Here is a 12,868-nt window from a genome sequence, read left to right as displayed (position 1 = left end):
TTAAAAGGACAACAGCATTCAACAATAATTTCAAACAAGGTTACAATATTTAAGAACATGTTTACTAATGCTCTTGTAAGCCAAACAATGAAACAAAATGAAAACTACTGAAAGCAGAACCAAGAATTCAGCGTATGACAAAGCTGTATTTTAAGAAGGTGGGGAAAGGACTATTTAATAAATGATGTCCTTGCAAGTGTTTAAGCTTTGTTAAGAAAACATTAACTCACTACACATATATCAGAATAAGTTTTCAACATAAAATGTTAAATATAAAAAATAATTTAAAAAATTAAAGTTCAAAGGAAAAACATAGGACAGTCATTGGATCTTTAAAGTCACAATCAGCACTTATCCACACACAATAAAGAGAGGCCAAAAACATGAGCAGGCAATTCGTAAAACAAGAAATATACAAATGACCAAACAAAGTTTAAATTCATTCAGAAGTGAAAAATATATAAATTAAAGCACAGTACACTTACTGTTTAAAATTAGATTGGTAGGTATAAATACGGGGCACAAACATCTCCTACACAGCCTCTGGGAGTATGAATTATACAGCTTTTCTGCAGGGTGGTCTTAGTAATATAGATCAAAAGCCCGTGATGCTGACAGTTACATTCTAGAAAATAAGCCTGAAGGATATGAACCAAATAGCTTAGCCACAGAGATGTTTCACAGCATTGTTTATAATACTGAAAACCAGGAAACAAATGACTATTTAATTAATAACAGATTGCCTGTAAATTAATAACATTTATGGTGCTTGTGCATGCTAGAAATTTGTGCAACCAGTAAAAATGATAATGTAAAGAATAATGACTGGAAAAGATATCCATACTAATATTAAGTGGGAAAAATGAGATTAAGATATATAGCATTATCTTGTTTTTTGCAATAAGAAAATGAAGTCATTTAGAGACAAAACCTCTGCAAATGTATGTATGAATTTAAAATACATAAAAGGATATACACAAAAGAGCTTGGGTGGTAGCATTTGTTTTCTTATTCTTGCTTATTAAGACTTCTGTATTGGCTGGGTGTGTTAGCTCCTGTCTGTAATCTTAGCACTTTGGGAGGCTGAGGCAAGAGGATCACTCAAGGCCAGGAGTTCAAGACCAACCTGGGCAACATAGGCCTCATCTTTACAAAAAAAATAATAATAATTAAAAAGACTTCCTATGTTTCCTAAATAGAAATATAGTATTTGTAATAAAAGAAAAATAGCTTATTTTCTTAATTTCACTTTGGTTCTTCTCTCATTAACATTTTCTTCCACTTCTCTGGCTCTGAAGCTCAAGGCTACTTAGGCTTGAGGACACTCATTCTTCCTCAACTGGCCATAGTTAACCTGTGGCCATCCAGCCCCATTTCTTCTTCCTCTCTCCTTATCCTTTTTGCTGTATACCAATTTAGGTAACCATGGACAGGTCACTGAAAGAGATAGAGGAGGTGAATTATAAACGAATCCATTCTGCTCATATAATTTGGTACCTTATATATTAAACTTGTATTTAATGTAAGATATTTGAATAAAATTTACTTACATGATCTCCATGGTAACTCCTTCTTCCCATTTGCTTTGGAAGATTAAACTACCCTTTTTTATTCTGAAATCAGTTTGCTGCAAGACTTCTGTAGAGATCCAGAAAGATATAATAATGCATTTTAAGATGAACATTATGTTATATATTAAATAACTATAATATCCTAAATGTAAAATATGTATCAGCTTTTCCTTAGTGATTCTTTTTCATGCTCCTCCTCCTTATGTCCCTTCAATATGATGAAAAAAATATTCCTTTTGAAGTTGGGCCAAGATCATATAAAATGGTTAAATGGAAGAAGATATTAAAGGGGAAGGGTGTTCTGAAATCTAAGACATATTTTTTTGGATAAGCTAAACCCAGATTTTAAATCATATAAAACTGGAGATCTGGCCAGGCGCGGTGGCTCATGCCTGTAATCCCAGCACTGGGAGGCTGAGGCAGGCGGATCACCTGAGGCCAGGAGTTCGAGACCAGCCTGGCCAACATGGCAAAACGCTGTCTCTACTAAAAATACAAAAAATTAGCTGGGCATGGTGGTGGGCTCCTGTAAACCCAGCTACTTGGGAGGCTGAAGCAGGAGAATCGCTTGAACCGGGGAAGCGGAGGCTGCAGTGAGCCTAGATCATGCCATTGCACCCCAGCCTGGGCAACAGGAGCCAAACTCCATCTCAAATAATAATAATAATAAAGCAAACCACACCAAACAAAAAAAAACCTGGAGATCTTTACTTGCTGTACCAAAAGATCACCTCAGACTTCTTCAAATATCTAGACCTGGTAGCGCATTTTAAAATTTCTACCTGATTTATGAAAATGTCACTTAGACTAACTTTTTTCGAATTAAATCAGTAGTCTTGGTTTGAAGACCTTGCTTTGTGCTTCAGATTATAACTTTTCGGTGAAATTCTCCCAACCTTCCCTTAACCCTTAATTCAAACTGGAAATCATTAGCTATGCTAAAATCTTACCTGGCACTCTCAATCAGTGACAATGTTATCTAGTCCTTGGCTTAATTATATGACTGGACTGAGCCTTTAAGCAGCCAGTATAGCTAGGAGTAGGGATCAGCAATGGGAATGCAGATATTTGTGGAATCGTAACTTTCCATTGTAATCAACCCAGTCCCAAAAAATGATCATCTAAGGAAAACCCAGGAGTCAATATGCCTGTTCTTAAAGCCAGTGGAAAGCAGGTGGCCACGACTCCTCTTTCTGCTGAGCTATCAAGTTCTTTGACTTTTCGTTGTTTGTTGAAATGTGCATTGTAAACCTCCATCAGGCACGTGAGGTGTGTTGTGTGGGGAGCTTATGTTGCCATATGTTTTCCAACAGAACTACTTGGCCCACGAGGAGCTTTTGATTGCTGTGGAAATGTTGTCTGCTGTTGCTTTACTAAACCAGGCCTTGGAAAGCAATGATCTTGTGTCTGTGCAGAATCAACTCAGAAGCCCCACAATAGGCTTAAACAATCTGGACAAGGCATATGTGGAACGGTAAGGAACATTTTCCAAACCTTCTTTCAGTGTAGAAATGCATGTTTGGCAGATCTTACAAGTGAGGAATTTGCCTGTTGGTGGAGAAACCATATACCATGCTCATGTTTCTTGAAAACTAGTCTGTTTTAAGAGTCCTTCTAATTAGTATCCTTGTTTACAGTATTCCTTTGGGGAAGCAAAAAGAATCAGAAAGTGATCATCCTGTGGCAATTAATAAATGACTTTGTCTTTGGCAAAGATTATTTGATAGGCTGAAAATAAAGGAACTGTTGGAAACACACCTTTCCTTGGGCATCTTTTAGAAACCGCAGAGTGTAGAAGAGTTGGAAGCAACTTTAATAATCATCCAGTCCAATTCTTTTATGTCACTGATGCAGAAACAGAATCTGGAGTTATGGACCTAAAATTGGGCAGTTGGGCCCCAAACTCCACTTTTCTGATTATTAAACCAAAGAAATCCTGAGACCACTGTGGGTCATGGCAGTGAGTAACAACATCCATTTATCTTTCCTTCATGTTTCTGAAGTGTGCTACCAGATAGTACAACTGACAGCATTATTATAAAATACCATAGCGGATCTAGAGAGACAATAAAATGGCCAGAATTGGGAGCCAGATGAGAAAGTCGCTGAGACAAAAGCCCCAGTTAAAATGAGTGAATCTTGGATTCTTGTAACCACCAGGGGGAGATGTCTGCACAGATCTTGACAAAAGCTCTTTTCAGAAACTGATTTTGGAACTGCTCTAGTAGGCAGGTTGGCTAATTCTCTTGGGTCGTGTACAGTTGCAAAGGAAAGACCAGAGATTTCTTAGGTTAAACAAATGGTATTTGACCACTTGTCTGTGTAGAGAATGGCCAAGAAGTAATGGAAAGATGTGGGTTCTCCTTGTTTTTAGTCTTTTAGGGGAAGCTAATTCTCTTGTTCTACTTAAATTTGGCCATGTGGTTCATATGACTCCTTCGAGTCTGTTTCCAAGATAATTTATATCTACTTCTACTGTTTCTGTTAATGGCACCATTCTCTCCTGCAAGCTTAGAAACCTGAAGCTCAATTTGAGTTTTCCTCTGCCCTCAGCTAGGCACCGTTGTGCTCTAAAGAGCCTGCCATCAGTAGCCAATCTATGTGCCTTATTTATACCTCTGCAAGACGTTTCCATTTCCCTGCAACCACCCTCACTTAGACTTCTCACTTTTGCTTCTGTAGTAACCCCTAAATTGGTCATCCTACTTTTTTTCTCTCCCCCTTCATTAATCCTTCCTACCTACCAGGCTTTGCCATACTTTCTTAGTGCTGGAGTAGAAGACACAGCCGGGCAATCCCTTATGAAGCTTACAGGCTAATGGGGCATCTTGGTGAGACAACTGTCCAGACTGTCCCATGTATTTAGCATCCCTGGCAACTGCCCTCCACATGACAGTAGCCCCTGACTCACCCATTCTGATTATCAAAAATGCCTGCTTCCTCATTTACAAATATCCTTAAAGGGCCGGGCGCGGTGGCTCAAGCCTGTAATCCCAGCACTTTGGGAGGCCGAGACGGGTGGATCACAAGGTCAGGAGATCGAGACCATCCTGGCTAACCCGGTGAAACCCCGTCTCTACTAAAAAAAATACAAAAAACTAGCCGGGCGAGGTGGCAGGCGCCTGTAGTCCCAGCTACTCGGGAGGCTGAGGCAGGAGAATGGCGTGAACCCGGGAGGCGGAGCTTGCAGTGAGCTGAGATCCGGCCACTGCACTCCAGCCTGGGTGACAGAGCGAGACCCCGTCTCAAAAAAAAAAAAAAAAAAAAAAAAAAAAAAACAAATATCCTTAAAGAAGTGGTCCTATTCTATTTGAAAACTGTATTTATACCTGTAGTTTCCAGCTGGGACCTACAGATGGAGCCTCACAGTTCGAGTGTTCTGTGTGAAAAACTTTTAAAATGTGTTTTGATTTTTTTTTTTTAATTTAAATACATTCTGGATCTGGAAGACCCAGTACTGACATGGGATTTAAGGGCCCACTTGGGTTCTTGTATTGACACTTGTGTTGGCCCCAAATGATCTTCTACAGCCTTGGCATTTTACTTCCAAAGTCAGCATCTTAACTTGGGATCTTGGAAGCCCAGTTTTGCAGATTATCAGGTTTGAGAAACACGGCTCTGTCCTGGGCCTCTCCCCACAGAGTGCAGGTGCTTCATAGCACAAGTGTGCTGTGCATGACCAGCTTGACAAATTCATGCAAAGCCTCTCCCTGTTCACCATGGCTTCTACTCTTGGGGCTGTGTTTGCCCAGAAGGATTCTTTTGTCTAATTCTCACAAAAGTATTGTATGGGTTAACATTAGCCTTGGGCATACACTGTTCCCAGATTAACTGTTCTAAAATGTAGTCCTGTTCATAATTCTCCTGTCTGATTGTTTCTTGTTCTCATCTGAATTAAGAACAGACTTCTCATTCTAAGCATGTTGCTCTGACCTTACCTCCAGCTCCATCCTTACTCGTATTTTGCACTTCAGCCAAGTCCAAGTGTACTTTCTAGTCTGTGTGTTCCTGTGCAGGTCCTCTCACCGTCAGGAACTTGGTACCTTTACCCAGCTCAGCTAAACCCAGTATTGGAGCTTCTGAGCCCTGCCTACCATACATTATGGTCCATGAAGTATATCCATGTTTCTCCCCACCCCAGCATCTGATGTTATCTCTCCTGGGAGGTAGCATGATGTGGTTGGAGGAACATATGCCTTGGAGCCAAAGATATCTGAGTTTGACCCTCCCTAACTAAACCTTTTTCCTTCATCTATAAAGCATGAAAACAAAAGAAACGAAAGCCCCACTCTGCATTTGCAGAACTGTTTTCAGGATTCAGTGTTTGGTTCAGTGCCTGTCCTAGGGAGGGTGCTCCACCAGTAAGGATTCCCTTCCACTTCCTGCTTCGAATCCCGTTATATCTACTCTTATGGACTCTCTACTTTAATGGCCTTTCCTGTCTCTGCTTTTATACCTTTTTGGAATTTTTGTCGTCTTACCCACTGGTCTGAAAGCATAAAGGCTGCACCTTTTTCCTCCTAATATTCCTGTAGTGCCTGCCACATTTTACATGTAGTAAGTGCCTACAAACATCTGCTGAACTGAATTGGATTACTGATCTTCTCAGAGCTTCCCAGATTAGTAGACTCCAAGGAGTGAGAGGAGAGGACATTTGCCTGTTTGGATAAACTGTTGCATATTTCCCAAAGTTGGTAACTTCAGTACTGGAGAGAAATACTCGATTGGAAAAGCCTGTGGAGCTCTCTTTTGTTACTTTGTAAAATAAATTTTTTTTTTAAATTATTACACTTTAAGTTCTGGGGTACATGTGCAGAACGTGCAGGTTTATTACATAGGTATACACGTGCCATGGTGGTTTGCTGCACCCATCAACCCGTCATCTACATTAGGTATTTCTCCTAGTGCTATCCCTCCCCTAGCCCCCCATCCCCTGACATGCCTCGGTGTATGTTGTTCCCCTCCCTGTGACCACATGTTCTCATTGTTCAACTCCTAATTAAGAGTGAGAACATGCGTTGTTTGGTTTTCTGTTCCTGTGATAGTTTGCTGAGAATGATGGTTTCCAGCTTTATCCTTGTCCCTGCGAAGGACATGAACTCATCCTTTTTTATGGCTGCATAGTATTCCATGGTGTATATGTGCCACATTTTCTTTATCCAGTCTATCATTGATGGGCATTTGGGTTGGTTCCAAGTCTTTGCTATTGTGAACAGTGCTGTAATAAACATACGTGTGCATGTGTCTTTATAGCAGAATAATTTATAATCCCTTGAGTATATACCCAGCAATGGGATTGCTGGGTCAAATGGTGTTACTTTAAAAAATCTTTTCTCTTTATAGCTTGTTTTTGTTCATTTCTTAAAAAATGATGGGTAGTTGTATTTCCTTCTGTGTTTATTTTTAACTTTCCCATTTCACTCCTGTTGGGTCAGCATTTAGACATTAAGTGTATGGGATGCCCATAAGGACTTTGCACTTTTAGAGTGGTCTCCGTCTGTGAGGGACACTAACCAGTGTAAGTTAACACTTACCCATTTTGTTATTGCGGTCAGTATTATTATATGTTACTAGTGTATTTCACATCTGCACTTGGCGAGACCTCTTTCAGCACCAGACAATAAATTGTTACTGCCATTTCCTATTTTTGAATCATGTTTTTCTCTCAAGCTGCTCTCTATGGAAGACACTGGATGTCACCTTGAAGCATGCAGAATTTTGAAAAAGTTTGTCACAACCAAGAAAACGTTTTAGACTTCATATAATGTTTCTTCTTTTAACCTCTGCCATTACTAGATCCCTAGAGACTATTCAGAATTCAAACTGCACAGTGACTCATTGTGTACACAGAAGATTGTTCTTCATTGCCCTGGTGTAAAGACATAAAAGCACACTAGGCCAGGCGCGGTGGCTCACACCTGTAATCCCAGCACTTTGGGAGGCCAAGGCAGGCGGATCACGAGGTCAGGAGATCGAGATCATCCAGGCTAACATGGTGAAACCCTGTCTCTACTAAAAATGCAAAAAAAAAAATTAGCTGGGCATGGTGGCAGGCACCTGTAGTCCCAGATACTTGGGAGGCTGAGGCAGGAGAATGGTGTGAACCCAGGAGGCAGAGCTTGCAGTGAGCCAAATGGGGCCACTGCACTCTAGCCTGGGTGACACAGCAAGACTCTTCTCAAAAAAAAAAAAGAAAGGAAGAAAGCCCACTAAACTATCTAGTTTTATTACTTTTGGCTGGAATAGTTCATGTTAGCCTATGGTTGTAACATTGGTTCTGTGAAAATTGGAAAGCAGGAAAATTGATAATTGAAAAGTAAAAGTTTCTTAATATGTCAGTATGAGTAAGTTTTTCCCTGAAATTTCCCCAGACAGAAAAACAGTAATTGGAATGATTGACTAAACTGTATCTTCCAGAGGGCTATGCACAGTGAGAAGGGGCATTGGTCATAAATGATGGGTGAGAGGACCATTTTTAATTTTAATTGTATTTTTTTGTGGAGACAGGGTCTCCCTATATTGCCCAAGCTGGTCTTGAACTCCTGGGCTCAAGCGATCCTCTCACTCAGCCTTCCAAATTGCTGGGATTACAGGTGTGAGCCACCATGCCAGGCCTAAGAGAGATTCTTGAGTATTGGCTAGGAACCTTTGGAGAAATGGGCAGGTGAAAAGGAATTTCAGTATATACTGGTTTAACTCATGTGCCACCTCTTCAGGACAGCATACAGTAAAGATTGTGTTACTCAGCAAGGTTTCTGGATCTGCATTTGCATGTTATCTAATTCCTCAGTGGCATATTAGGCCTCAAGGTGGCTCTATATGAGGGTTGTAGTAGAAAAGATCTTTTAAAACTTAGATTTTGGAAGGAACAAGAGAAATAATGAAAAGGACCCTTGATGATAGAAAGATTGAGACCCATGGTAACTCTGAATTTGGTCCTGTAACAATCATCTGAAGACTGAGAAGAACCAAGACATACAAAGGGGAGGAAAATTAGTAACTGGGGAAAAGTAATTTCGCAGACTTGAAAGCTTCCAGTTTTGCTTGAGTTAGGTACAAGTTTCGATTTTGAAGAGCTTTCATTAAACAGAATTTGTTCATAAAAATACTTTAAGAAAACACCGTTAGTACAAGTAAGCTTGGTGTATGTTGACAGATCTACACAAGACAATTTTATTTGCCTTTCTACTCTTTGTCTAACCTCATGACAACTACGTTTGACCGTGTGTCACAGTTGAGAAACATAACATAAACAAAGAATGAATGTCTCTGATTAACATCATGATTATTTTCTCTTCCACAGTTATGCAAACACACTACTCTCTGTTAAACTAGAAGTTTTATCCCAAGGACAAGATAACTTAAGCTGGAATGAAATTCAGAATTGTATTGATATGGTTAATGCTCAAATTCAAGAAGAAAATGACCGTAAGTATAAGACACTTGCCTTCTCTAGCATAGTGAGAGAAGAAGGTATCCGGACAACTTAGTTCTCTAGATTAGGGCTTTAAGTTTTTACTCAAGGAACTTTGTGAGAGCACACTCCGCTAATATGCATACCTTTATTTATATGTAGATTTTATGCCTATACCACTGTACCAATATATTATAAACATTACAAAGCCTACACAAGAATTCATAATGGAATAAAATACACAGGTAAAAGGCCTGATATATTCTGGTTATTTGTACTTCAGAGACAGTTAAATAACTCATATTTTTAAGCACCCAATTTTATTTTGATCTTTTATTTGGGCATTTTTTCTCCTGAAATATGACACGATTTTTCTGCCCCACAAATGGTGAAATTGGAACATAATCTAACTGTATTTAATGATCACAGATCATGGTGATTTGCTGTGTTTCTAGAAATTATAAGCTGCCAGCGTGAAAGCATACCAACCTCGAGAAGATATACCCTGAAACATGCTTTCTTGAATGTCAGCCTGCTGCTTTATCATTTGCATCTTGCTTATGAAAATAGAGTGAAGAATGAGGAGCTATGTAGCTTCTGCAGTCCATACATTCACTGCTTTTCTGTAGTATGCATTACCAAATTCAAGCTTCGAGCTGTGTTTTCCACCATGAAAACAAAGCAACACCATCTTCTGTGGCTTATGAGCTTTTCACTTGTCAGTAACAGTGGATGAGTGTTGCTAAAATCATTGATCTCTCCTCCACCTTCCAGCTTTGACTTTTCTAACTCATTTGCCCCAAGCTTGAGGGCAGATACTTCTCTCACATCTTATTAAGTTTTATTCTAGTGTGTTTGGGTAAGGTCTTAGGTCTGGTCTTCTAATGCTGTATTTAACTTAGGAATACTAAGGTCACTCTTGAAATAAAACATATGACTTTGTTATTTAATTGCATTTGCAAAGTTTTCTTCTTTTTATTTGCTATTTCCTGTGAGCACTGGGCCAAAAGTCAAGGCCAGTTTTGGTTCTTGTTTTTTAAACATATTCTCACTTTAAGCCCCTACTGTAAAACACGATCCAGATGTGCTACCCTATATAAGGTACCACGGATGTACCACTGTTACACTGATCCCTGGACACTTCCATTTTGTCCTTTTCAAGTTGTGCACAAATCTAAATTTCTTTTTGGATGGCTCAGCTTCCTGTTGCCTCTGCATTTCCTTTCAGTGAAGCGTTTAAAATCTCTGCAATCAGACAGCTTGCTCACAAAACTTAGCTCTTTTCTGACACTTGGCTTGGGAGTTTATGGTTCTTGCCAGACATTAGTCAAGACGCAAGCTGTAATTTGAGTAGATGTTCAACATCATCAGGCGGGGGTTGGGGGACCACTACTGCTCCTAGTGTCCTGCTACAGAGCTCAGTCCCCCAGCCTTCTGCCCTTCTCCACAACCTCTGTCTTACTCCTCTGAATCTCCTTCAGCAGTGGTTTGGTTGCTATGGCAACTGCCACCCAAGAAGTAGGACTCCTTTCTTTTGGTAGGCAAAACAAAGACTCACGTCCCATCTTTGCTTTCTAACTTTTTCCCCAATTCTTGCCAATACCCATGCTTCAGTTCTGCTTTGGTTATTTCTGTATGTGCTGCTTACACAAGTGAAGGTATGTTAGGTCTCAGTGCTGAAAGACTGTAGAGTTGACATTGATTAAAAGGGGAAAAATGCCATTTTTGTTCTTGATTATCAAATAGAGCCTTTGCTTTATTTGATTACTGGGGGAAAAAAAAAAGTAACATTTGCATAATTTAGAGAATTGTAAGTAGATATTATTTTTAAGCAAAAAATCTCATTTGATTGCTGTGGCTTTTATCTATCAAGGTAACAGCACTATTAAGTTATTCTCCCTAGGGCATTTCACACAGCCACTATAACACTTCTGTTTAGTATCTTGTCATAAAGGACATATGCCATAACCAGAAAAGGTATTTCAGACATTAATATTTCCTTTCTGGAATTTAGGAACTTTAATACAGAGTATTTAATTTATCTGTTTTGGTTTTATTTTTTCTTTTGTCAAATTAGTTCCTGAAGTATTGAGTTTGGTATCATGTTTAGGCAATTGCTCAAAAATCTAAAATTTCTAAAATACACCGTTGTAACCAGGCAGGAATTGATCAGTGTAGTAATTAAGTCATCTGAAGAGCTGAGAATTTTTCATGGACGTTTTGAAGGTGCATTACTTTTGCCTCCCCACTTTATTCTTGCCACATGCTCTGAGATCTAATTCCATATCTGAGTTGTGATGGAGGTAAGCAGCTAATGGAAAAAGAGAAATATAGAAGGTGAATTTAATGGAGAAGCTAGCTGCTGAATGCATTTCCTCAGGCTCTGTTGATTTCTTACTGAAAAGTTTGCTTTTCCCAGTAGAGCCATCAAGGAGCATTATTTTAACCATATAGCCTACATCAGGAAGTTTTCTTCTTTGAGTTTTTGCTCTTTAAATTTGTTAGGTACAATTCTGCGTAGGTTACCTCATCTGCTGCCTCAAATACATGAACTCTAAAAGAACGCCCACTCTCTTGTGGACTAGAATGTTATCGTAACACGTGTTGATATAAAGAAGTGGATCATGGGCTGAGTGAAGCTCAGCAATCTTTGTTCAAATAGGATTTGTCTTTTATTTATAAACAGAGGAAGTGATGCACATGTTCCCAGAGGGCTTCTGGGTAATCTTTCAGCTCCTATGATATCATTCACTATGACCTCAGCAGCTTGTATTCTTAGAAACGCAGCAGACAACAACTTTAGCAGGTGATTTCAATCAAGTCAGCTGAAATGCACTCATTTCCAGGTGATCGGCCTTGGTTCTGTTAAGACCATTTTTGGATGGGGTGTTTTAAAGGTATTTAGAACAGCTTACCCAAGGGGGGTGACCAGAGAATGGCACTAAATATTCCATGCACTCCAGTTTATAAATCCTACAGGGTAAAACGAGAGTACCTTGTATATAGATAATACTTAGACTTTCCAGAGTTCTCTCAATATTTACAGATAGTATAACTTGCACATTAGAGAAATACTTTTGCTTTTTCTTCAAACATATTTAAGTATTATAGTCTGGAATGATTTCTAGTAGTTTTAGATGCTTTTATTCTTCTTACAGGTCAATCTTTTCATTCTTAACGAAGTGGTGGTTATGGGCTCATCTATTCAAGAAATATTTAGCTAAATATTTTACCTTTACTTGAATGTCAAGCTAGAGATACTTTTTTTAAAAATGAGAAGTACTCATTCTATTTCATGGCATGTCACATCTATGAAGTGACTGGTGATCATTTTAGAGGAAATCTAATGGAAAAAATGAGAAATGTGAAGTTTGACCTTAAAAATGCTAATATTCTAAGCTTATTGTTCATTAATATCTAGTTTCTTTAACAGTCCTTGTCCATCAGTACTAATCTAGGAAGCAAAAGCCCCTTGACAGTGTGTGTATATGTGTTATATATGTGTGTGTCTATCTAAATGCATATTTTTTATGAATGGATAATAGTTTATTTTTTAATAATAAGGTGTTGAGAAGTAACCTCCAGATAGATCCGTTTCATTAGAATTGCAAAAACTTTTCAGGTTTCATAGTTTGACTTCTGTGCTTTTCATTTGTGAACCCTATAGTCAGTATCTCTCTCTCTATATATATATATATGTGTGTGTGTGTGTGTGTGTGTGTATATATATTTTTTTTTTTTTTTTGGCTAGGGGGACAGAGTTTTACTCTGTCACCCAGGCTGGAGTGCAGTAGTACAATTCTTGGCTCACTGCAACCTCTGCCTCCTGGATTCAAGCGATTCTCCTGCCTCAGCCTCCCAAGTAGCTGGGACTTGAATAGAC

General features: G+C 39.0%; 1 protein-coding gene across 6 annotated transcripts in view; it reads left to right on the top strand.

Moving 5' to 3' along the window:
- The window catches only part of IQGAP2 (IQ motif containing GTPase activating protein 2), a 309,380-nt gene that overhangs the window by 198,931 nt on the left and 97,581 nt on the right, over nt 1–12,868 (top strand). For 4 of the 6 annotated variants that reach the window (XM_050795627.1, XM_050795628.1, XM_050795630.1 and 1 more), the window contains 2 exons: nt 2,885–3,045; nt 8,875–8,999. In XM_050795627.1, the coding sequence (XP_050651584.1) occupies nt 2,885–3,045; nt 8,875–8,999 (286 nt within the window). Of the gene's footprint in view, nt 1–2,884; nt 3,046–8,874; nt 9,000–11,734; nt 11,883–12,868 lie in introns of those variants that run through there. The other 2 variants (XM_050795633.1, XM_050795631.1) reach the window with 2 other exon arrangements.

This window comes from Macaca thibetana, chromosome 6, assembly GCF_024542745.1.
Source record: "Macaca thibetana thibetana isolate TM-01 chromosome 6, ASM2454274v1, whole genome shotgun sequence".
NCBI lineage: Eukaryota > Metazoa > Chordata > Mammalia > Primates > Cercopithecidae > Macaca > Macaca thibetana.
This window is presented reverse-complemented; position numbering and strand designations above follow the sequence as displayed.